The sequence below is a fragment of the Ammospiza caudacuta genome, chromosome 15, assembly GCF_027887145.1.
Source record: "Ammospiza caudacuta isolate bAmmCau1 chromosome 15, bAmmCau1.pri, whole genome shotgun sequence".
In the NCBI taxonomy this organism is placed as follows: Eukaryota; Metazoa; Chordata; class Aves; order Passeriformes; family Passerellidae; genus Ammospiza; species Ammospiza caudacuta.
The window spans coordinates 18877579-18902982 of NC_080607.1; the positions used below are offsets into that span (position 1 = coordinate 18877579).

The following is a 25404-nucleotide window of genomic DNA, read 5'->3' on the forward strand; positions in this document are numbered from 1 at the left end:
AAAATGCCAGTACTCAAGTGGGAAAGCAGACTTTCTTTTGGTGCCACAAGGCATCTTGGTAGGCAGCAAAAAGTAACACGTATAGAAACCAAACTTAACTTGAAATGTGTTTTCTGTCTCCTGGTTGGCTGAGCTGCGTCCCAGGGGATCATTCATGTGAGTTTCCTGGGACTGCTTTGGGAAGGAGCTGAGAAAGCAATGGCTGAGGTGCAGTGGGTAATTAGGAGCCTTTGGAGCAGCCCTAGACAAACCCTGCAGCGCACAGGCAGATTGCTCTGGGGCTGTCAGTGGCTCATCCCTGCCTGTGTGAAGCACAGACCCTGCCCAGCAGCTCTGCACAGGTCTCTGCCAGCCAAGGAATTGCTTATTAATAGCTGCAGGATAACGAGGGCTTTTATTGGTTTTTCCAGGTGGTGTGTGCTCTCAGGAGGGAGGCTGGCAGCTCTCCATTATTACATTTGCTGAGCTTCCTTCCCCTGTGGCTCTGTGGCTGTCACTGCCCAGCCCTGGGGTCAGGAGGGCAGAGCTCTCCTGCTTTGGGCCCTCTGGGCTCCTCTTCCAAAGCCTCTGGCTCGGGTTCCTGTCCAAAGGGTGTTGAGAAATCCGTGTACAAACCACAGCCCTTTTGCCTGTGTCTTTCTCTGCTGCAGCAATCAAAGGTTCTGGCTAGAGAGGCAGTTTCTGTTTCATTTTATTCTGTGTGTTGCTGACTGAACATCCCTGATCAAATCCTACCAACACCTCTGTGCTTGCTCTCACTGACACTCGGGCCTTTGTCTCTGCTGCAGCCCCTTTGACACAGAGAACCTGTTTCTGTCCCCTGGAAGCACCGCCAAGTTTTCTGTGGGCAGCAGGAAGAGCTCCTTGTACAACTGGACCCCCCCAAACACCCCCAGCTTCAGAGAGAGGTATTACCTGGTGAGTGCATGGGGAGAGCAAAGGGCTCAGCACAGAGCTGGGGCTTTGGGCTGGATCAGGCTGTCCAGGGGCACACAGAGCACAGGGCTCAGCACAGAGCTGGACTTTGGGCTGGATCAGGCTGTCCAGGGGCACACAGAGCACAGGGCTCAGCACAGAGCTGGACTTTGGGCTGTCCAGGGGCACACAGAGCAAAGGGCTCAGCACAGACCTGGGGCTTTGGGCTGGATCAGGCTGTCCAGGGGCACACTCAGAAATGTGAAAACAGCACTCTGCCACCTTTGCAGTTTATTTTGGGGCTTTGTTAATTTTTTCTTTTAACCCCTATTCTTTGGAGCTCTAGTTTAGATCCTGTAAAACAGTTTTGAAAGCCCTCACCAGGACTCTGCTCAGCAGCTGGGGTGGCAGGGGTGGGCTGTCTGCTGCAGTACTCTGCGCTGGGAATGCAGCTGGGAGCCAGGAGAGCAGAGTCCCCTCTCCCAGGTGGGACCTCGGGCTTTGCAGCATCTCCAGGCTCACCTGGGCATCTCCTTGCAGTCTCTTTTGCAGCAGAGGCAGAGCCCGGGCGATGGGGGGGAGGAAGCCCAGCCTCCCAGCATCCTGAGCTACTTGGCTGCCTGTGATTTCGATGTCCCCGGGAGGAACAAGCCCCACAACCCCGCGGAGACGAGCGAGGGGGACTCGTTCAGCTCTGAGGATCAGAAAGGGGCAGAATCCAGAAGCACAACCCCAGCCCTGGACCACAGGACGCTGCCGCCGGCGATTATCCGAGAGGCTGGAGCAGAAGAGCTGCAGCATCCCCTCCCGGACCACAGCACTCTGGACATCCTGAAGAAGACCCCGTGCGGGGATGGATTCCCCAGGAGCCCCTCCAGTTTCCCCCCCCGTCCCAAGGGCGGGGCAGATTCCTTCGGCCCGGCCCGGGGCCGCCCGGCAGAGCAGGAGAACCTCAGCCCGAGGAGCTGGAACGCCGCGAGCGAGCCCCGAGCGAGGGGCATGGACAGGAGCCTGCAGGAGCTGCTGGCCCTGCTGCGGTGGCGGGAGGAGGAGGAGGAGGGCCGAGCGCCGCTGGCCAGGCTGCGGGGACAGGTGTGCGCCCTGCGGGACCGCCTCCAGGTACGGGCGGTGGGGCCGGGTGGGAGCCGGTGCGCTCGGGGCGCTGCGGCCACCGGAGCGGGCGGGACCGGGAGGGACCGGGGCTGCGGGACGGGACACGGAGCGGGAGGGACCGGGGAGCAAAGGGGAGAGCAGCGGGCACGGGGCTGCGGGACGGGACACGGAGCGGGAGGGACCGGGAGAGACCGGGGCTGCGGGACGGGACACGGACCGGGAGGGACCGGGGGAGCAAAGGGGAGAGCAGCGGGCACGGAGCGGGAGGGACCGGGGAGCAAAGGGGAGAGCAGCGGGCACGGGGCTGCGGGACGGGACACGGAGCGGGAGGGACCGGGAGAGACCGGGGCTGCGGGACGGGACACGGACCGGGAGGGACCGGGGGAGCAAAGGGGAGAGCAGCGGGCACGGAGCGGGAGGGACCGGGGAGCAAAGGGGAGAGCAGCGGGCACGGGGCTGCGGGACGGGACACGGAGCGGGAGGGACCGGGGAGCAAAGGGGAGAGCAGCGGGCACGGAGCGGGAGGGACCGGGGAGCAAAGGGGAGAGCAGCGGGCACGGAGCGGCGGAGCAAAGGCAGCCCCGGTGACAGCTCTGGGCTGGGCAGAGCCCGGGCTGGTGTCCGACTCTTGGCGTTTGGGCTGGCGTGGAACTTGGTGTTTTTCGAGCTCAGTGTGGCCCGAGGTGACCGCAGCAGCTCAGAAAGGCCAGTAGGTGCCCGTGCCCCTTCTCCTGCCCGGTCCGTGCCCCCGTCCCTCTCCTGCCCGGCCGGCAGGGGCTGAACTGCGTGTTTGGGGAGGGATCCCGGCCGGAGTCAGAACCGATGATAGCACAACTGCCCTGGCCTCTTGCTCCAGTGAAACCCCTGGAAAAACAGCATTTAAACCCAAACCAAGCACCCTCAGAGCAGCCTTTCCAAGGGGGACAAAGGACAAAGGTAGAGGCTCCATGAAATTCAGTGTTGATATGAAGCTCTTGGGTGCCGTGCTGGGATGTAACGGCCCCCAAGGCTGGTGCTTTGAGCTCAGAAACAGGGAACGAGTGAAAACTCTGTCAGTGACTGAGGATGCAGAGAATATCAGCTCTCACCAGCCTTGGCAGGCATGGAGATAAAGAATCCACAGAGATTAAAATATTGAAACATGTTTTGGCTTTAACTAGCACATTATTTTGGGGTCAGAGAGGTGCACCAAGAGCAGACTTCCCTGATGTCTTAAGGATGAAATCAGAAAAGCAAAGTGATTTATTATTGGGAATCATTTCCAAACCAGCAAAGAACAACTGCAAAATGGCTGGCCAACTACAAATAACAGTATTTCTTTTTCCGTTTCATCAACAGCTGAAGACACTTCACAAACATTCCTCCATGGAGAGTTTGATGGTGGAGACAGTGCTGGAGAGTTTTGATTTCCTGAACAACGACTGCAGTGCAGACGAGCTCTCCCTGTTTGGGAGTGTGAGGACAGGCAGTGTCAGGTACGTGCTGCTCCTTGTGGCACAGGCAAAGGGTCCCACAGCAGCCTCACAGGGCTGGGAATCAGCTGTGGTGTCAGATCCAGCACAGAAAAGCCTGACCCTGGTTTTGGAGAGAGTAATAAATATAAATAGTTAAAGAAAATGCCGGTTTCTGTTCAGTGCCACCTGGTTTCTTTCACAGCTCCTGTTGAGGCTGTCCATTTCAGTTCTGTTGTGATGAGATCTGTAACTCTCTCTTCCCCTGCTCTCACCAGCACATACAATGACAACGTGCTGCAGCCCCTGGGCTGTGACACCAGGCCAGAAGCCCAGGATGTCACCACGGGGGATGAGAACCTGGACGTGCTGCTGCTAGCACACCTGAGGCTGTGCAAAGCTCTCCTGCAGGTACAGAGCAGCCTGGGGCTCCCACTGCCGCTGTTGGTTCTGATTACAGCAGAATTGGATGTTTGGTTTGTTTGGTAACAGAGAGAGACTCAGAATGGAAATTGGGTGCATTAATGCTGGGTACACATGTGTTCACACAGAAAGGGCCATGCAAAACTCTGCTGCTCCTCTCAACCTCTGGGTTTTGCTGAAGCTCTGAGCAGCAGCGCTGTGCCCAAAGCAGGCTGCAAACACACAGGCTTGGCTTGGCTTGGGCCGTGTTTAATGAATGAAAACTGCTACAACAGGGAGCAGGTGTCTGGTGGGCAAGGGGCCTTCTGAGAGCAGAGGGGGTTTCTCACTTGTCTTAAAAGTTGGATTCTGAGGAATAAATCCTCATTTATCTGGAGCTTCATCCTGCCCTTGTTTCAGCTCCCGAGTTATGTCTGTTGCCTTTCAGAAACTGAGGACCCCAAACGTAGCCCAGGTGGTCCAGGAGAGCATTTTGGAAGAAGTGTCAGAGCAGACACGAGTCCTGGGGGATGTCCTGGATCTGTCTGCAGAGAAAAGTGAGTGCCTGCCCTTCCCCAGGCATGCAGAGATGGGAGAGCTGCACCCCTGGGGTTCTGCTGGAGCCTCCCCAGGCCCAGGGCTTTCCTTCTAAATTCCTTGCAAACATGGGCATCGTTAAACCAGCTCATCATTAAACCAGGGCTCATTCTTTGGGTCATTCTTTCTTCTACACAGAAGGAAGAAATTTGGAAAAGTTGGTCTCAGAGTAGCTGAACTGGCATGTTTTAAACAGGGCTGTTGTAGATGGTCAAACAGCAGCAGAGCAGCCTTAATAAAATCCCCTTTTACATCTGTGCTTTTCCTTTGGGTAAGCAAACAGCCCAAATTCTGTTACCAGAATCCACTTACCAGAACAGTTTGGCACAGAATTTTGTCTCAGGTCTTCCCACTACTAAATTCTTCCATTGGCTGTTGGACATGACAAAATGCTAAAGCACAATGAGAGGCTTGGGAGACTTTTGTTCTCATCTTGGTAAATGCAGCAGCAAGAATGCAAATTTTAGTTGGAAGCATTTGGTGCCAGATTTTATCCTGGAGCTGTGAGAATGAGCTGTTCCTGAGCAGGGCTGGTGCAGAGTGATGGAGGCTGACAGGCAGGAGCTCCGTGCCTGGAGGTGGAAAGGGAGGGATGGAGGGTCCACGTGAGGAGCCACCAAATGAGGGTCCACGTGAGGAGCCCCCAAATGAGGGTCCACGTGAGGAGCCACAGGGCTCCTGAAGAGCTGCACGTGCTCTTGTGAAGAGCCTGAGAGCCCCAAGGGCAGAGCTCTGCCCTGGGCAAGGAACAGAGGCAGCATCCCAAAAACCCTTGGCAGTGGCACCTCCTTGGCTGACAGAAGGGCAGCCACTCAAACTTCTAGAATGTTCTTCTGGAACTGACTCGGAGATAAAGGGAGCAATAGGAGACAGAGGAGCTGCTGATGGCAGTTCAGGAGCTCAGTGCTTGCGGCTGTGAACATTTGGGCAGCAAATGTCTAATTTTTAACAAAACCATCTCTAATACAAATACAAGTTAGTGCTACCCCAATCCAGATAGGCCATCTGCTGCCAAATTCCTCATGTAAAATCCCAAAGCTACTAGAGCTCGCTGACTTTTTAAAATGTTGGGTTTCAGTTATTCAGAAGGCTAAAAAGAAGAAGCAATATCTGAAAATCTGGAGTGATCTTGCAGAGCCTGGCAGCAGCATCTTGGTGACCTCGGCAGAAAGGTTCCGTCACGCTCTGAAATACACAATGATGCTCAAAGTGAAGGAGAAGTACCCCAGCCACCTGGAGACAGGTACCCCGTGGGCCTTCATTTCAGTGCAGGGCTGGAAATTGTCCCTGTGCATTTAAAAAACCCCAAACCCAAACCTTAAATTGTCCCTGTGCATTTAAAAACCCCAAACCCGAAGCTCTCACTTGCTTCCAGGCAGCTGCCAGGTAACCCACCTGCTGTTTTGTGTGTGTCCTGCTCCCTTCTCGCCGCAGTGCTGCAGAGGCTGCTGGAGCAGATCCTCACCTGCGATGGGCTGCTGCCCTCCTGCCCTCTGCAAGCGGAGCCGGTGACCCTGTTCCAGTTCTATCGCTACCTGGAGCGGCACCGCATTGGCAGCCTGGAGAAGCACCTGGCCAAGCTGGCCAAGGAAGGTAAAGGCAGCGCTTGGCTCCTCCTGCAGGGCAGGCTCCAGATGCAGCTCCGGAGCAGGAAACAGCCCAGCCCCTGCACTGACAGCTTGTTTCCGTTCTTACTGCCCTCTTGACCGTGTAGTTTAATCAGAACAGGAAAAGCGTGCTTGACTCCCGTATGTGAGCATGTGCAAACGAACCCCCTGTGAAGGATGGGCTCATCTCGAGTGCCCTGAAAATAGTTCTGGGATATTCCAAAGCCATAGCAGGCACAGAGTCAGAAGCAGCCTCCAGCTGCACCCAAGGACTGAGCACAGTCTGTGGCTTGGGTCACTGCTGTAGCTGGACTCAGACACAGAAAAGAACAATAAAATTGCAGAGGTTTCTGACCTGCATTTCGTAGCCTGAGGTAGCCAGTGCCTCGCTGGAGTGTTGTCCAACACGTGAAAGTACTCCACAGCTTTCTCTGTACTAGGAAAGAATTATTTAAAAATAGTCCTGGTATTGGCTGCATCTTCAGGCATGTGCTGATGCAGAGGACTCGTGTGGAGGGCTTTGTGTCCTGGGGTCTGTGTGTGTCCCGGGTCCAGCCAGTGTTTATGTGCGTGTCCCGGGGCTGGTCGGGTTTGTGTCCCGGGATTTGTGTCCCGGCTCCGGCCAGGTTTGTGTCCCTGGCGGAGGCGTTTCCCCAGCGAGCGCCGCTCTCTCCGGCAGTGATGCTGATCGAGGAGCTGCAGTGCCCCGGCCGGCTGAAGACGCTGCGGAGGCTGAAGGGGAAGAGGCTGAGCCGGCTGCAGCCGCTGCCGCGGACGCTGCGCCTGCTGGGGCTGCTGCAGCTGGACGAGAACCACCGGGTGGGCAAAGCGGCCACGGCCTGCCTGGCCCGGGCCGGCGGCAGCGGCAGCCTCCGGGCCCGGGTGAGTGCGGGGAATGCGGGGGGACCGAGAGGAATGCGGGGCACCGTGGACTGGGGGGACAGCCAAGACTTTGGGGCCAGCGGGGAATGGGGAGACGGTGAGGAACGGTGGGGACACCGGGGAATGGGGAGACAGTGAAGACTTAGGGGCCAGTGGGAGCTTCCCCGGGGCCCACAACCCTTTCCTGGCCGTGTTTTGGCCGGGACCGAGCCCCCAAGGCAGCGGCGCTCCAGTGTCTCTGCCTTGGTTCATTTCACGGGTAACACCTCTCCTGCCATTGGGTTGGGTATCAAATGGACTCTGTGTTTTGTTTGCTGCGCGGGTATTAAATTGACTCTGTTTTATTGGCTGTGTTGTGCCCCAGGCTGTGCTGTTTTACACCGATGCTCTGTCCGGCTGTGACTCGAGGCTGCAGCAGGCTGCGTGTCTGGCTCTGAAGAACCTCAGGGTGAGCGCTCGGCCCTGCCCAAGGCCGGGCTCAAACCCTGGGCTGGGTTTAGCGGGAGGGGTCACTGCAGCCGGGAACCAGCAGCTCTGCCTGCCGCGGCTCCGGGCTGTGAACGCCATCCTTGCCGGGACAGGGAGCTGTGGCAGTGCCCGACCTGCCAGGCACAGCACGGGATGTGGGAGCTCCTGTGATGCTCCGAGCTGAAGGGCGGTGTCCGACTGGGGACATCCAGCACGAGCATAAACCAGCAGCATTGCTGTATCAGTCAGTTCTAAACACTTAACTGTACAAACCTGAAGTTAAATCAGGGGATATTTTTAATAGCTCACTAAAGTCAGAAAACAAAACGAATGTTTGCATTGCTATTATAAGAAACAGCACAGATTTAAACCTTTCCAAGAGCCCTAAGCTGCTGTAATAGGTTTGCACACAAACAGGGAACCAATGCCTGCAAACAGGTACCCACACAACAGCAAATCAGGGTCGATTTAACCCTTTCAGTGAAGGTCCTTGTTGACTGGTACTGATTTAATGGTCCCACAACCATGACCTGTACCCTGGAACTTTGACACTTTCTGATGCCCTAAAACAGGAGAGAAGGTAACAAAGGTGAGATCTTATCAGGAAGTGTAACTGCAAGCCAGTATGCTGGGGAAGAGAAAGGTCCTGGTGGAATTTGGATTGCAGAGGAGATGGGAGTTTGTGTCTGTGTTTGCTTTGTAGAAATGTCCACCAAACTGCTGAAAAGCTGCTTAGGCAAATTCTGCTTTCTTCCAACAGGCTGTGGAGAGCATTGAGCAGGTTGCCCACCTGTGCCAGTCTGAAACAGAGGAAGTCAGGAATGCAGCCAGGGAAACCACGCTGTCCTTTGGTAAGGCTTTTGTACAGCTTTAAAATGGTCTCAAAGAGGGATGTGAAATAGTGCAGGACCAGGAGGGGCCTCAAGTTCAGCCTAAACACATCCAGGACAACAGGAATATTTCATGAACAGCTGTTTCATACCATGAAGATAAACTTTACATCACACATAACAGCCAAGGGCCCCTGATGAAATTTATAGAACCAGACCAAGGAGATCCTGAAGGATTAGGTGCTCTAGGAACCACTGAACCTTTTGGAAAGGTCGTGGATAAGGACTGACAGTGTGATGCTGGTTCATTACCTGTTCCTTCACTGGAATCCAAGTGACAAGTGATTCACAGTGGAGGGGACCTGATAAATTTCAGTGCTCCCCACCTCCTCCTGCCCAGCATTTGTGCTTTTCCTGGGGCCCAACAGCTGGAATGCTGCCAGAGCATGGCCAGGCCATGCAGAGACACCCACTTCCCTGTTGTGTTCTTCCAGAGCCCACTTTGAGCCAGGCTCAGTTCTGGCATCTCCACCCCTGCCCCACAGAACACTCAGGCCCACGTGAGACAGGTTTTCCAGCTGTGACACCCCAAACTGTTACTCATGGAAACCATTGCAGGAGGCCTGATTTTCCATGGTGGCTCCAGCAGGTTTTGGAGAACTATTCCCTGAGGGATGTTTGTCACCCTTGAGTCAGTCCTTCCCTTCCTTCCCTTCCTTCCCTCCCTCCCTAACAGGAGTGTCCCCAGAGGTTCCTCAGGTGCCCTGCCTGTCCCTCAGCTGTTTTCTCTCCCCAGGGGAACGGGGCCGACAAGCCTTTGAGAAGATGGACAGGATCTGCTGTGAGCTGAGAGAAACTGCTCAGGAGGCCGAGATTGAAATCACCGTGTTTTAGAGAGCTGGATCCCTCTGTCCTCACAGCCCCACGGGTACTGAGGGTTTGGTTCTGTCCGGTTTCCTTCTGTTCTGTCCTGTCCCTGCCATCTCCTGCCCCAGCACAGGTTTATTTCCAGAGGGGACAGTTTGTCATTGCCGCGATGCAGCCTGGAATGCATTTTCTCAGTCTCTCTGCACATGAGGAAATACCAAGTGCTGGACAAATGAAAACTGGGATCTCTCAGAATGTGGATCCAGGTCTTCACTGGAGTTCAAATCTCCATCTTGCTGGAATTAGCTGCCCCTGCTCCAACTCTGTCCAATATGATCCATTTTCCCAGGAAGTGGTTTATTGATTTGGCATTCTCCAAGGAGAGAAATGATCCCTGTCCCAGACCAGCTGCCCTGTCAGTAGCACAAATCCAGCACCACTGCTGGGTGGTTTCCTTTGCTGGGGCCATTCAGCTGCAGAAGGAGAACCTGGCACCCCCTGAGTCAGTGTGCAATTGCTGCAGGGCCAGGCAGGCTCTGTGAGAGCTGCGTGTGCCCACTGCATTTGCCACGGGCAGCTCTCACTGAGGGACAGACAGGTTTGCTCTTTTAAAACTCTGGGCTCAGTCACAGACCGAGAGTTGTCCTGCTCATCCCCCAGCCCTGGCTGGCAGGGTGCCCATGGGGAGCAGCCTGGCTTCAGGTGCAATACTTGAAAGGGGGTTGGGATTGTGTGTACATATTTTTATATATATATATATACACGTGAAACTTTTCTATTTGGTATTTATTTGTTGGATTTTGTACTGTTTTCTAAAGTTCAAATAAACCATTTGAGACAAGTTCCTGGGAGTGTTTCCTACTGCTGTGTTTGCAGCCCTGGGGAAGGTAAGAGGCACTAAACCCCCAAGGGCCAGGGCCCTGTCCTGCTCCACTTTGGTGAACCCTAAAAATGTAAACCAAAGGTAAGTACTGGAATTCAAACACCAGGATGTGCAGGCTGCAGCTGCAAACGTTTCAGCTCCTGCAGAAACCAACCAGGGTGCTTGAGTTCCTGCACTTCTTACCCTTAAAATTTAACTGCTCAGTGTGAAAGACCAGAAGAGGGGAATGGAGGTGGCAGGGAGGGATGGGGACCCTCTAATCTTTTACTGGAGCTCTGCCTCCACAAAGTTCTTACAGCAACATTTAAATCCCTTTACTCTACAAACCTACTCCCCAACCCCTTATGTGCACGTGCACATGACAGAAGCCCATGGATCCAGCCCTGAAGCAAGGACACATTCAAGTGAGTTCTTTAAAAAAAGAGTTTTATTGTTACAACTAAAATGAGAACTGAAAACTTGTATGGGAGATTGAAAAACTGTACAGTTGTACTCTAACCTGGGAGGCCCAGCAGCGGCTTACACAAAAGACAAGATACCTGAAACTGTATTATACCAAAACATTCAGCTTTTTTGTTGAGTTTTTACATATTTTTTTATAAAAGTTTATTCTATGGCAATCTGTAAAAAAGAAAGACCTGATGAGTAAATATTTGCTTAAGGCAGATAGCAGAGCAGCTCACTAACTTTCTAACGAGTCTAACATGGATGTTTGTCCATTTCCAAGAACAGGTTACCCAACACCCCACTGTGCTACGGTATATACACCCCCCAACTACCACAGACAGTACAGGACAGCAAACAAAATGGGCACAGCTCAGCATGGCCAGCCCTGCCCACACCTCCCTGGGCCCTGGGCACACTCACTGCGTCCCAGCCAGGGTCAGAGCTGGGCCTGGAACACAGGAAAGAAACAGGCACCAACAGCATGCTCAAAGCTCCTCTGGCATCTGCAGGAACTGTTTGGGTAGAATCATTTGCAATTGAATAACTCTGTATTCAAAGGAAGGATCCTTTCTTTTCTGGCCATACCTAGCATTTAAAATATTCCCTCTTGGGAAGGTGGCCAGAGCTGGGGTGGGTTTGTTTCTTTCCCCAGGTGCCCCAGGCCCAGGGGAGGTGTGGAAGGGCTGCCTGAGCTCTCTGGAATGTCTGTACTACACTCACTCAGCTGAAAGGAACATGCTACCACCGGGCACACGGGATCCCACGGGAAGTCATGCCAAGGATTAGGCGAGTACACGGGCTCTGATAAACACCAACGGTCCAGTGCTGAACAGACACTCAGCAACACCCTCTGAACCACAGCCACTAAGGATCAGGTCATGCAAATATCATTTGGGCACATCAGGAAGCAGGAATATAAGTTCTGTCACCTTTCAAGCAGGTGGTGTTTCATCGGGACACCGCAGACTTCACATGCACTTGAGTACAAAGGGGTACAAATGGTGCCTCAGGGCAGGGGCCTGCCCACGCTGCAGAGAACAGTGGGGACAAAGCAATCACAGAATGTATCTTAAATACACAGATGAGCCATTATATATTACCATTTTTCTATACTCATTTTTCCTGTTTCCAATAATATAACTAAATATTGACTGATTACAACATTCCTCCTTTCAAGTACTGGTCTGACCAACAGTCTCACAGGTAAAGGATTGAGTCCCAGTACTACCTGAGGATTTATTATTGTACTCTTGAAAAGCCCTTGATGCAAGCTTAACAAAACACAGACTAGAGTAACTCCCACCCCACCCACCCCTCACCTACTCACCCACTGAAGGAAGAGCTACACCTACAGCCAGCTTGGCCAAAATAAATAGGGAGTGGAGGGGCTCCCCTGGGCTCCTCCACAGCGAGGGCTGCACTCAGGGTGGTTAAGTGCTATAGAGCTAGAACGACTTCAGAAATAAAACAAATCAGTAACACTGCTGCACATCAGCTGTCATGGGGCAGTTCAATCACTGCAGCTCCCAGGAGTGACTTTGCTCCTGTCCTCTGCACCATGACACAAGCAAAGAAACCTTTGCTATTACTGTTGAAACTATGAATAATTTGGTATTGCCCCGAGGAACAGCACGGGTGCAACGCTGCCTCCAGTGCCAGTCCTCCCCACACACCAACCCTCCCTAGCAGCACTCAGCCCCTGAGCCTGGCTGCTGCGGGAGCCCACGGGGCTGCCAGGGCCGGGACTGGGACCCTGCTTGCAGCAAAGCAGGACACAGCAGCACTGCCAGCACAGCCCAGGGGCTGCTCAGAGCCCAGCACGGCTCTGCTGGCCTGCTCCTGCCCCGGGGAGGCTGCCCCAGCAGGGATTGCTCTGGCTCTGCCCAGAGCCACGCTGGGCCCGAGGGGGCAGCTGCAGAGTGAAACTGCATCTTACATTCCAAATGCTGAGGTTTAAGGACTGGTCCTTCCACGGGCCACGGGCATGGCCCCACTGCTGGTGGACATGGTTTGGTTGAATTTCCCTTTCCTGTTTCTCTCCCTCCCCTCGACCTCTCCCAACCCAGAATATAAAAGTAAAAACAGCTTTAGAAAGGATGGTGCAATGTAAAGAGGCATATGTGCAAGTAGAGTGCAACAAAAGTCAATGAGGAGATACACTTAGTAAAGGAAAAAAAAAAGAAAAAAAATCAAAGAGCTGGACGTGTTGGGATACCCTGAGCAAATGCAGAAGCCTGGTTCTATCAACACAAATAAAACAATCAGCTCTTTAAGAACAGTTATGCCAAGATTAAATATATCAATACCACAGGCACTGCCCACAACTCAGTCTTTAAAGATGAAGCAAATTTTAAAAAAGACAAAAAACAAGCCAAAAACCAACCACAAACACACCTCCCCTTCCAAAAGTTTACATTCTTCAGGTATGTGGGTTTCTTTTTCTTTTTTTTGGGAACTTGTCAATGTAAGTCATGTATTTGGTTACAACACTTGGAGAGTACAAGCAAGTTTCACTTGTGCCTAGTTTTTTTGAAACAAAAGAAAATGAACTGGCTTTTTAAAAAGTCTAAAAACAACAATGTGTTGTAATTCTATTATTTAGTTAAAAAAAAAAAAAAAAGAAAACAAAAAAGGAAAATAGACTATTTGGCATTTTCTCTGCTTACTCCTGAATATTTCAAGGCCCTGAGATTACAATATTATGTTCTTGGGACCACAGGGCTGGATAAAACCCTAGTGCATCAATTCTCTCATGAAGCCCTAGCCAAAGTTCTGGCCTTTCCCCTAAATCTACCTGCTCTGAGCCAAGGCTGCCCTGCCTGGCGGGGCTCGCGGAGCCGGGCGCGAGCGGCGCTCCTGCCGCCCTCAGTGGAAACACACCCTGTAGCACAGGTAAGCTCCCGCCGTCAGGAACGTGAACATGCAGATATTCACGAGGAAGGGCTTCCAAGTGGCCACCACGCTCTCATCCTCCTCCTCCGAGCTCTCCTTCACCGACTCCTCCTTGCGGGGCGCGAGCCGCGGGTTGTCCCCCACCGGTCTCCTCCGGGCCTCAGTGTCGTGACTAGAGTGAGGACAGAGGGAGGGACACTCAGGGCTGGCTGGGAATGAATAGTCCGTGCTGCAGGAGAGAAGCCATGCAGGTGCTCCAAGGGCAGGGAACACCGCAGAGCTGGAAAGCTCCTGGAGCTGCAGCAGCCATCAAAGCACAGCCTGTCTCCGGTTGGGACACATCTGGCTGCTCAACAGAGGGTTAGGAAGAGCTTGGAGGACTCTGTGCCCTTTAAAGAATAAGCTTTAACCACCACCTGCTTTCACTGCTCATCACAAATCTGCACCAAGACAGGCAGTGAAGGAACCCAGCTCACACCCCCAGCCGGGTCAGGGGAACACCAAAGTTCTAAACTTGAGCACCAGCCCAGAAAGCCAGAAAGGGACAGAATGTGGCTGCTCGCTCAGCCCTAACCCCCAAAGTGCATCTCAGGGTGGAAGTGAGCATCTCCTCCCCTCTGCCAGCCCCTGCCTGTGGCTCTGTGTGCAGAGCTGTCAGGGGCAGTGGGTGCTTTGTGCTTTACCTGTCTGTGCTGGGGGCCGCAGCCAAGCGGGCCCTGCTGTCTGGAGCTGCCTCCTCCACGCTGCTGAGCGAGCTCCTGATCTCCTCCTCCACTGCCTGGGGCTTGCCCAGGAGCTCGGGGTGCTCGTGCATCCTCCCGTTGTGCATCTCTGAGGTTCTCTTCGGGGGCCTGGGAGGTGGGGGGGTGTGCTCAGGGGGTGGCTCCAGGTCCTCGTTGGAGAGCTCCTTCCACTGCTCCTTCAGGGAAGGACAAACCTGGTAAACTTTTCTCTTCCAAGCTGCTCTAACTTTAAACTTTGCCATGGCAGAATCTTTACACTCTACCTTTTAATTAATTCTTACAATGGTTCTTCATTTGCATTGCAAAAAAAGAAAGAAAAACCAGACACAAAAACTCCAAATCCAAGCTACATCCACTACACAAAATATATTGGCCATAAAAGCAAGAAATTCGAATCTGCTTCTAAAAAACTCAAGCACAAAATAAAATCTATTTTTCTAGAGCTCTGCTTACCATAAAAAACCCTGATGAATTTAATCATGGCACTTAAACTTCAGGCATATTAGAAAACTTGTACTGTCTGAAATTCCAGGGGAGGCTGATGCAGCAGCTCCACCCCAGTCACTGTGCAGGAAAGCACAGGAGACACCTGCTACATAAGAGGTACTTTTGGAAATAAATAAAATACAGCACTTTAGGTCGTGACAGATTGTAAAGCACTGTACCTAAAACCCCCATAATATAACCATGTACTGAAGCTGAAGCAAGCACCAAATTTGAAGCTTCTTCCCATCCTGTTCCTCCCACCCACTTGCTGCAGTTCTCTGGAGCTGCCAGGAGCACTCACTTGCACTGAAGCATCTCCCATGATGAATTTTGCCCCTTCAATAACAGCTAGGTAGGAGAAGCGGAGCTGGTCTGCAGTCTGGATGAGCCCCATCCTGTACTTCCTCATCTCCAGGAGAACCTGCTTGACGTCCACGGAAGAAGGATCTTTCCGTTTGTCCATCTGCAGACAGAAATGTGAAACGTGTTTTCTGCTCTGAGGAGGGTCACTAGTGACTCATTCTGTGGTAGGGCCTTCATACCACCCTCCACACCACAGAATGAACAAACTCACACACAACTGCTATCAGCAGCTCATTAATGGGTTTCCAAAAACAGCGAGGGGAAAACACTGGGCCTCAAATATGCTGCTTTCCCTGAAGGCAAAGCCTGTCTTTGTGAATCACTCTGAAAACTGGAGACCTCCCTTCCCCAGACTCAGAATGGCCACTCAGGAACCAGACCTGCCTTGGAATGCACTCGTGGAACAGCGGAGTAAAGCAATGGCAGATGACAGGAATCCTCCCCAGCTCCTTTCCAGCCACCCCTGGGCTGCCCTGTGCAGTGAGCAGAGCAGAGCAGAGCAGAGCGAGCAGAGCAGAGCAGAGCAGAGCGAGCAGAGCAGAGAGAGCAGAGCAGAGAGAGCAGAGCAGAGCAGAGCAGAGAGAGCAGAGCAGAGAGAGCAGAGCAGAGCAGAGAGAGCAGAGCAGAGCAGAGCAGAGAGCAGAGCAGAGCAGAGAGAGCAGAGAGAGCAGAGAGAGCAGAGCAGAGAGAGCAGAGCAGAGAGAGCAGAGCAGAGAGAGCAGAGAGAGCAGAGAGAGCAGAGCAGAGAGAGCAGAGCAGAGAGAGCAGAGCAGAGAGAGCAGAGCAGAGAGAGCAGAGCAGAGAGAGCAGAGCGAGCAGAGCAGAGCAGAGCAGAGAGAGCAGAGCAGAGAGAGCAGAGCAGAGCAGAGCAGAGCAGAGCAGAGAGAGCAGAGCAGAGAGAGCAGAGAGAGCAGAGCAGAGAGAGCAGAGCAGAGCAGAGCAGAGAGAGCAGAGAGAGCAGAGCAGAGAGAGCAGAGCAGAGAGAGCAGAGCAGAGAGAGCAGAGCAGAGAGAGCAGAGCGAGCAGAGCAGAGCAGAGCAGAGAGAGCAGAGCAGAGAGAGCAGAGCAGAGCAGAGCAGAGCAGAGCAGAGAGAGCAGAGCAGAGAGAGCAGAGAGAGCAGAGCAGAGAGAGCAGAGCAGAGCAGAGCAGAGAGAGCAGAGAGAGCAGAGCAGAGAGAGCAGAGCAGAGCAGAGCAGAGCAGAGCAGAGAGAGCAGAGCAGAGAGAGCAGAGCAGAGCAGAGCAGAGCAGAGCAGAGAGAGCAGAGAGAGGAGAGCAGAGAGAGCAGAGCAGAGAGAGCAGAGCAGAGCAGAGCAGAGAGAGCAGAGAAGAGAGAGCAGAGCAGAGAGAGCAGAGCAGAGAGACAGAGGCCCTGCAGAGTGCCTTACCAGCAGCAGGCAGGTGTCCACCAGGCAGAAGGTGCCCGACCTGCCGATGCCCGCGCTGCAGTGCACCACGACGGGGCCGTGCCCGGGGCTCAGCGAGCCCGACTCCCGCACCTTGAACAGGAAATTCAGGAACGACGCCGGCGACTCCGGCACCCCGAAGTCGGGCCAGGTGGTGTAGTGAAAGTGCAGAATCTCTCGAGTTTCCTGGCTCTGCAGAAACAGGGGTTGGGTACACCAGTCAGGACTGGGAACAGCTGACTGAATTCCAAAGTTTCACCAGTCTGAGGGAGCTTTTATAACTGCACAGCCAAGAAACTCATTACAAGTAATGGTCTGTTGTGGGAAGGGCTCCACTGGGAGCAAAGGGAATTTACTTGTTTCAGGTTTAGTTATTTCAGTACAGTTCAAAAGCTTGTGTCACTCTGGGTATGGCTGACACATGAAACTGCCTGGAGGGTCCCCAGGAACGTCTCATAAATACCCAAGAGTTCCATTTCCACACCATCTCATGCAGGATCGTCAATCCAGGACAATTCATGACCACCAATTTCCAGCCCTTGTTGGTGAGGATGTGAATCTCACCCCAAGGAGAACAAGGACTGGATGAGAGCTGGTACTCACAGTCAGGTTTTCCAATTCCAGCTGTCGTACTGTGTAGTAGGATTTGATATCTTCAGATATCAAGGTTAGTTTCAAGTTTGTATCTTCAAAAACCATTTCTTTCTCTTCCTTCCGTGGCCAGTACTGTGCACACTTTACCTAAAACAAGTAGGAGACATATAAATGTCATTACCCCCTCCTGACTGAATTGCAATTTTCTTATTAAGGTTTCCCAGAGAGATGAGCTCTGCAGAGACTGCTGCATGCCAGGGACTTTAATGAGCCAACCAAAGGGGAAAGCAGCACATTTTCAAGTGTGCAGGAAAAACCTGGGACTAAAATACTCATCAGCAGCACAAAAAGGAAAGTCTGCACCCAAGCTCCTGACACTGAAATGTGGGATCCTGTGCCTGGGAGAACTGGCCCATCCTCTGCCCTGGGATCAGGATCACCCCTGACCCTCCCCTCCCCTCTCCCAGTCTCTGCACGTGGCTCAGGCCTCTTTTGTTAAAGGGCAAACAATGTGGCCAAACCAAAAGTGGTAGAACGATGCTAAACCAACAGCAGGCTCAAGACTAAGGTGATTTCAGACAGCATTTCAATAAACAGAAAACCCCTGCAGCATTTTCTTCATAGGCAGACTGAGAGTGATTTTGCTCAAACTAATTCTAATTTATTTTGAAAATACATCCTCTTGTTTATCATGGTATAGGATGCAGCTATAATTCTCTGCACTTTTTGTCTGGATTTATAAAAGTTATAGCAATTGCCTTAGTGTCTAATTTCTCTACAGTGTGTCTGCAAACAATATTTTGTCGTGCTCCACTCTAAGTCTCCCACTGCTGTTTGCTGAGGAGTGTAAGCACTGCCCTAAAGGATCACAGTAATTTGTTTTGTTCAAAACTAGACCAGTGCAGAGACAGAGCAGGAATGGTTGGAAAGGAAGAAACTATTGTAAAATTTGGTTACCGCATCTCTTTTGAAGATTAAATTTCACTTGTAGTACAAAACCCAGCAAAACACTGAAAATTCCAGACTGCAGTTTATTAAAGCACAGCTCACTGCCCAAGAATTTTCCTGATTATTGGGAATGTTTTCCTGATGATGCAAAAGCATGTACCACCCAGTTATCACTGGTGGATACCCAACACCCTCACTGCCCTCCTCCAAAACGTCTTTGCACAGGATTATACTTCATTGTGTACAACAGTGACACTGGAGGGGACAGTGTGCCTCGGGGCTCAGTGCGTGATGGAGACTGGAGCCCCAGAGCTTTCTCTACTGCAAAGCCACTGCACACTGCAGAGCCCTGAGAGGTGCAGTCTGTGCACACCGAGAACAACTGCAGAGCCCCTGGTGAGCAGCAGAGACTTCCATTTGTGTGGAGTCACGGTGTGTTTGTGTTTCATTTTAGCCAAATTCACAAGAAATTAAGCCCCACAATTACAAACCCAGCGATTTTCTTACTGCAGCAGGATCAGTTCACCAAGTATTCAATTCCAGGTACAATTTCTCAGACAAAACTACTTGCAGTCATCCCATCCCATTCCTTGGGTTGGTTTTACTTGGGTTTTTTATTACAGAAAACCATAAATGTGCTGAACACATAGCTAGAACTGGGTGAGTACTTACGGATCCCTTTTCCATCACTCTGTTCAACATGACAACACCACGGCTTTTCTGTTCCCAAACCATCTCCCAAAAGTGACCACAAGTATTTGGCAAAGGTCCCTGCAGAGACAGCATCACCAGAAATAAGCATTATTTTCTGTAAATGTCAGGGCATTCTTCCCCAGTAACAGTCCCTGCACAAGGCAATAGATTCAAACAAGTAACAAGCAACTTCTCATTTAAAACTGTAAAAAAATGCAGTGAGACAGCTTGAAGTTCCACGTTATGAATTTACCCATGAAAGCATGGTTAATCTTTTCCCCCCATACATAAGAGGAAGAGAGACAGTCTCATTGTGAGAACAGAACTGGGAGTGAAAATTGCTGCATTTTCTTAGGAAAGATATACAAAGGTCATGGGGAAATAAACCCCATTGACTGAAAGCAAAAATAACATCTGTGTCAAACTACTCTGCAATCCCTCATCCTTATGCATGATACTTAAAAATTACTTGACTAAAACATCCAAAAGACTGAAAAGATGCAAAATCAGTAACAAATTATATGGTTTTCCACAATCTTCACAGATCTGCCTTGCGACTGAATGAAACAGTGACTCCTTTTAAAGACTATCTATTCCCAAAGTAGATTTCCTTATAACTTCCTACTTCTGCTATGTTCCTTTGCTATTTTCTACTCTGAAGCTATTGCTCTGAAGCTTGGGTTTGATCCACTCCTGTGCTCAAACAGAACAGCAGCTCCTCAGAAAGAATGGCTGGATTTAAATAAAGCCATTAAATGTGCATCAGGACAGTAACCAGTAACCAATAACCAGTATCAGTCACAGCACCTCTGACTATTCCCCCCAGAGCTCACCCCTGTGATCCACCCCCATCCTGAGGCAGGGCATGGGAGCTGTGCTCAAAGGAACATTTTCACATTGCACACTGCTCTGCCCATTTCTTCCTGAGAAGATTTATCTCTGTTCTTTAGAAACAGGAAGGAAGAGCTGTCACTTGAAAATATTAATCCCAGCCTACCTTTATCTAAAGCATGGGAGGAAGGGGTAAAAAAAGAGCCAAGATTAGAGATCAGGACAGTCTCCAGGGAAATGAACATTTAGCACAAACAAGAAGCCTGGCACAGTAGCTGGCTCTCAGAATAAGACAACAGGGCAGGTGGGTACTTTTAAATTTGTTATACAGGTAGGTGGGGAATTGACAGATTCAGGGAAAAGCAGTCACTTTTATACACACACAGATGTTTGTATGCACTTAAGTAGCTTTACAATAAAGAAAACAAACAGAAAATCCATGAAAAACAACTCCAGCCACCATAATATTTTTATTACGCACTACCAGCAATTACCTGGGTAAGGATGTAGCTCCTTTGGGCCTCTTCCATTTTTATCAAACTAGCATTGATATAGTCATTGTCACCTTGGTTTAGCTTAATTCGACTGTGATCAACTGCAGCACAATTAGAAAACACAGGTTAATGAGTATGGAACAGCGCAGGCACATCCTCATCGGCAGGGGGGTCACACCCTGAGCTGGGCTGGGCAGTGCCCACTGGAACAGCCCCTCGGAGCAGGGAGCAGCTCCCACTTCACTCCCAGGGGCACACTGCGAGGTGAGGCACCTGAAATCATCCCCACTGCGATCTGCAAACAACAGCACACTGACCTGTCCATTCAGGCAGCAAGTTGCTGGTTTTAAATAAATCTAATTACACAACTGCCTATCTTTCCAGCTTAAACATTCAAATACAGCTTGTTCAAGGTTGTTAAAGGTTTGTCCAAACATATATTGGGCAAACAGGACAGAGACCTTTTATTCTTATTGGTATTTAGCTACTGTTCCCAACCTGACCACTCTTTCATGTACAGAAAAAATGATCAAAATTCAAGAAATACAGCAAATGTAAATGATTTGCTCTTTTGTTAGTCACTTGCTCAACTTGGGACTAAAGAAACCAAACCACCAACTAAAAAAACTCAATACACACACGAGTTCCCACATTTTGCAAGAAAGCAAACAGACTGAGAACAGGATTATCTAAAGGCAAGAAGGAATTTGTTACTCACAACCTCAAACATTAGAACTGCTTAGTAAAGCAATTACAGTAAAGCATTTCTGTTCTGGTTAACTGCCCCAAAGGCTTCAGGAGCTTTAAGCACCAAGGCAGAAGTTCTGTGCCCCAGAGCAGCACTCTGGCCTGGGACACAGCTGGGCACCTGGCCTGGGACACAGCTGGGCACCTGCCCTGGCACAGCAGATGGGCACCTGGCCTGGGACACAGCTGGGCACCTGGCCTGGGACACAGCTGGGCACCTGCCCTGGCACAGCAGATGGGCACCTGGCCTAGGACACAGCTGGGCACCTGGCCTGGGACACAGCTGGGCACCTGCCCATCACCTGAGCTCCTGCTCTGCTCCAAGGAGCTCAGCCCTGTCTCTGGCAGAGTTCTGTGCCACCCAGCTCCCAGAGAGGCACTGCTGCCACCTGTGCTGCCTGGCAGGAGCTCTGCTGGGTGGGAGCTGCACAGGAACCACCCCTGCAACCTCAGAAATGCTACTTCAGCCACCATTCTCAATGGTAAAGCAAGTTCCCCTCTTCAGATTTCTGCCCACAAATTCAGACTCTGCTGTGTGCTGCTCTTGTATAACCCTGTGGATATAAAAGCATCCTGTGACACCAGTCTCACCAATAAATAAATATAATAACAAAGAGTTGTCCTGGTGCTTATCCACCTAACAGAATCTTGTCCTTACAATGAACATTCAGCTGTGAAAAGTCATTAGAAGTCAACAGTCTTACAAACAATGGAAAAGAAAGTGTACTTACAGGGGCTGACATCTCTGTACCTATTTCTATTTTTGTTTCTGGGATGTTTGGCCACTTTACATGGAAAATCACTGGCTTCATGCCTGATGTCCTGCAACAACAAAAAAAAAACCAAGCAAACCCTGTTACGTATGAATCCATCTAATTTCATACCATTGGATATTTTAAGGCCAATACCATCTGACTTCACATCTTCATGTGAGGGAATTCTGGACAGAAAGCACTTTGGGCCTCCAATTAAGAATCGAGTTTAAATTTCTCAGAATGCAACACTAATATTATTTATTAAAATATTATTAGTTTGCATAATAAAGCAGCACAGCATTCACCAGACATGATGCCTTTCAGCTCCTGAAGGAGCAGGGTCTCTGCCCCAAACCAATTCCACATAAACTGCTTTAAGGCCTTCTTTGCAGCATCAGTGGAAATATCAACCCTGCTTCTGACTCAGCACAGTGAAAACATTCACTGTGATAGAAAAGAACTTGTCTGCCCCCCTTGGCATCACTCTTAGACAAATCAGAGTGATTTGTCTAAGACCCCTTTCACCAATATCCTGAGTTATCAGCACCAGGTCACAGAGCTGCAGGGGCAGAAGTCAGCTGTGCTCAGCTAAAAGAGATGCAGCACCTCAAACAGATCACCAGGGCTCTCTCAGATAGGTTCTTCAGGTGCATATAATAGCTCAGCTATCTGAGACCATCTCAGAAGTTAAAATAAAAAGAATTCTGCTATCCTTGGACATTAGTCCCAATTTGCTGAAACAGAATTTCACATTGTAAATAAATACTGTGTAAGCACAGTTCTGCATACAAAGAATCAAGACTTTTTCAAGTGGGCCATCTACTGCAGCACATTACCTGTTTATCTCTTGTGCTGCATTATTCACATATGTACCAATTTACCCTGAATGCTACATGTCAGAAGAAGAGTTCTGATTTACATAAACCTGCCCAAAATTAGCACAGTATTCCAAACCTGAAATAAGGGCTGACATCAGCTGCCAGCTTTTTATAACTGAACACATGGCTGCCAGTATTTCTGCTTATGAAGAATGCAGTCTGGAGAACATGATCTGGACTGCCACAGTCTAATATCTCAAACACGAGGCAGCTAAAATGGGTGTTTTCACAAATTTGTCTCTGACACTAGGTTTGTGACTTTGTGCTTTACAGGGATTTATTCTTCCATACTGACTGTACAGGATTAACAAGAGAAAAAAAACAGGGAACTAGGAAAAATGGTTTTCTAGATCACTAACCACAGTTCCCAAATGTGTGTTGAAAATCCCCAACACCCAAAACCAACACAACTTCCCCCCACAGGATTCATATTATAAAAGCATCAAAATGCAAACCAAGCCAAGATCCCTAAGGAGTTTTCCTGTAAATACTGGGCTATTTTAGCAGCAGCACTAATACACAGTTTCATTTCACAGCATTAACAGATTTGAAAAAAACCTGTCCCCTCTCTTAAAACTAAATAAATCAAATGCTTCTTTACAAATTGGAATTATACAAAGGAACTCTAATACAAAGATTCTACACTGAAGCATCCACATGTATGTGCACACACAAACTACTGCCAGTCCCCAGGAGTTCCACAGATTCCAATACCAACATCAGGAACTGAAAGTGGCAATTAATTGTGCAGGGAATAGAGAGCTGGCTATTACCTCACGAGAAAATATCAGATCTTTTTCAAGATGCCACAGCGCCTAAAGGTACTTGGAGAATAACGGAGTTCTAGAGATGCTGAACTCCCACAGGCACAGAGAAAATGGAAAGAAACAAGTCACAGACTATTTAAAACCAGCCGTGTATTTCTGGAGCATGTTTCAAGAAACAGGAAAAACCACGGGCTGGGGGTGGGATGGTAACAAGAGAGGGATGGAAGCATGGCAACAGGCAAGCTCTGCCTGGTGTGGAAAGGCAGCCAGCAGCCAGCACTCCACTGCTGAGCGTGAGGAACATGGGAAAATGGAAAATCCTGGAGAGCAGGCAGGCCTGCACATCACACAGGACACAGTCTCCTCAGCAGTGGGGGGAAAGTGGTTTGGAGTTTTGGTTGGGGTTTTTTTTGGATATGGAAGTTGCTAGAACATCTAAAGTGACCAAGGAAAATTTATCATCCAAGGTCACTTCCAGGATATGAAGCTGACTGCGGTGGAAATGCAATTGCCTTCAACAGAGAACATGGCTGGAGAGAAACAGCCCAGTGCCCACAGGAGCTGTGTGGCCACGTCAGGGGCCTTGTGACACACTGCTGGAGCCACATCACTACTGACACCACCCAACTGCTGGTAGGGTAGGCTCAGAACATGCTCAAACAGTACCACAAGGTCCCCACGCTGGAGAAATCAGACTCATTCACAGCAGGGAAATCTTGTGCTCTGAGGAACTTGAGGCCACAAGATGTCACGAGAACTGAAGGTAGCAGATGAAGGCAGGGATTCATGAAGTTACAAAACACCTTCTTGAATCACACCCAGTCACACTGCAGAGATCCTGCCTGTCGAAAAGGAAGCTTGACATTTCATTTAAAAGGTCGTGCAATATAAAACTTTAAAGAGGAAGGGCTAGAACTGATGTCAGTTTTCCCAAGTCAAATGCTTTGGGTTTGGAGCATGAGTCACCTCACGGCACTCATCTCCTGGTTTTAAGCCCTGTCCCCCCAGTACTTTGGGGTGGAAAGGGGAAGTCTGCTGAAGCCCTGTTCTTCCTGAGCTCTATGCACAGCAGCACATCGGGCTTCACTTTCCCCATCCTGCTCAGATGCCAGCAGGAGATTTAGAAAGAGAAGATGCACCTCAAAATCCCCAAGTAAATATTCTGTAAGACCACAGGAAGAGTGGCCATGCCATCAGCCATTCAAGCACACTGTGCAGATTTGTGTATCAGTGTTTAGAACAACACTAAAGGTGCAGTCTCAATGTCTTCAGCTTCACCAGACCCACTCCCAGGAAGCCTTGCAGCAGGGCTCAATTTGATCACACTATCTAATTGCACCATAAAGCCTGGAGCAGATCACACTCAGAGATAAGAATTTACTGTCATTTTAGCAGTTCTGCTCCTACGGGAAGCAGCAAATGCCAAGATCTTATCAGGGGCTACAGAATTGCTCCTAATCCATCTACTGAGGCACTCATACTAAGGACAGCACTTCACGAAAATTATATATAAAGACTTACATAAAAAAGTAATCTTAGCTAAAATACAGGTTTCCTCTTGAAGCTGCCACTGAAGAAAATGATGACATGATACTGCTGGAAAAGGTGGAAGAGTAAAAGTTACAATAAAGTGGAAGGTGCTCTTTCCCCATGATGTCACTCAGGCTGGTTTCAGAATGGAAATACCCCTACAATCCAATGAGGTTGCGAAGAGCTGGAGAGAAGAGCACAAGAAAACCAGCAAGTACCAAGAGATTCACAACAAACACCTACTTTACACAAGTGGGAAAAGGTCTTCAGATTCAGATGGGAGAGGGCAACCTGAGGCCCTGAACTCACTCCCCAACAAAAGAACTTCATGAAGATATAAAGCACACAACTGCTCAGGTAGCCCACCTTGACAAGGAAGATTTGATTTCTTATCCTATATTAAGCTTTACGTCAGGGTATTTGGGCAAGAACAAGAAATGAGGATGTAACTCGTAGATAAGAGGAACATCATCTAAAGATCAGATAAATGAACAGACAGCTGCATCACACAACATAAATCTTAACAAGCACCTGCAGAACTTTAGCCAGCTAAGTGAAATAAATGTGGATTTTAATACCCTTTAAAAACATTTTATCTGGTCTCCTAATTTTGCTTTCAACTAAGATATGGTAGTGTTGATTTGCTTACTAATCTCCCTCAAAAATAAAAAGAAACCAATTGCCTGCTATGTGAAGCTTCTTCCTGAGGTTGAGCAGCACAGAGAGGAAAGGACAGGCTTGTTTAAAGTTCAACACCACTTTTACAGGAGGTCAGAATAAATAAATAAATAAGAAATCCCACACTTGCAACACGGT

The 25404-nt window shown here is 50.1% G+C and overlaps 2 protein-coding genes across 7 annotated transcripts in view; one reads left to right on the forward strand and one right to left on the reverse strand.

Moving 5' to 3' along the window:
• Positions 1-9967, forward strand: part of RIPOR3 (RIPOR family member 3) — a 40453-nt gene extending 30486 nt beyond the window's left edge. For 4 of the 5 annotated variants that reach the window (XM_058814675.1, XM_058814674.1, XM_058814678.1 and 1 more), the window contains 11 exons: positions 789-918; positions 1456-2034; positions 3367-3503; positions 3758-3890; positions 4330-4438; positions 5557-5721; positions 5913-6071; positions 6765-6967; positions 7332-7415; positions 8196-8286; positions 9062-9967. In XM_058814675.1, coding sequence (XP_058670658.1) covers positions 789-918; positions 1456-2034; positions 3367-3503; positions 3758-3890; positions 4330-4438; positions 5557-5721; positions 5913-6071; positions 6765-6967; positions 7332-7415; positions 8196-8286; positions 9062-9159 — 1888 coding nt within the window. In that variant the 3' untranslated portion in view covers positions 9160-9967. Of the gene's footprint in view, positions 1-788; positions 919-1455; positions 2035-3366; positions 3504-3757; positions 3891-4329; positions 4439-5556; positions 5722-5853; positions 6072-6764; positions 6968-7331; positions 7416-8195; positions 8287-9061 lie in introns of those variants that run through there. The other variant, XR_009275373.1, reaches the window with a different exon arrangement.
• A 1842-nt stretch (positions 9968-11809) lies between these two features.
• PTPN1 (protein tyrosine phosphatase non-receptor type 1) overlaps positions 11810-25404 on the reverse strand; it is a 31560-nt gene continuing 17965 nt past the window's right edge. Inside the window, exons 2-9 of one of the 2 annotated variants that reach the window (XM_058814727.1) lie at positions 21390-21480; positions 19912-20012; positions 18566-18664; positions 16955-17092; positions 16334-16543; positions 14885-15046; positions 14038-14267; positions 11810-13526 (exon numbers count right to left, since the gene is read on the reverse strand). In XM_058814727.1, coding sequence (XP_058670710.1) covers positions 13328-13526; positions 14038-14267; positions 14885-15046; positions 16334-16543; positions 16955-17092; positions 18566-18664; positions 19912-20012; positions 21390-21480 — 1230 coding nt within the window. In that variant the 3' untranslated portion in view covers positions 11810-13327. Of the gene's footprint in view, positions 13527-14037; positions 14274-14884; positions 15047-16333; positions 16544-16954; positions 17093-18565; positions 18665-19911; positions 20013-21389; positions 21481-25404 lie in introns of both variants that reach the window. The other variant, XM_058814726.1, reaches the window with a different exon arrangement.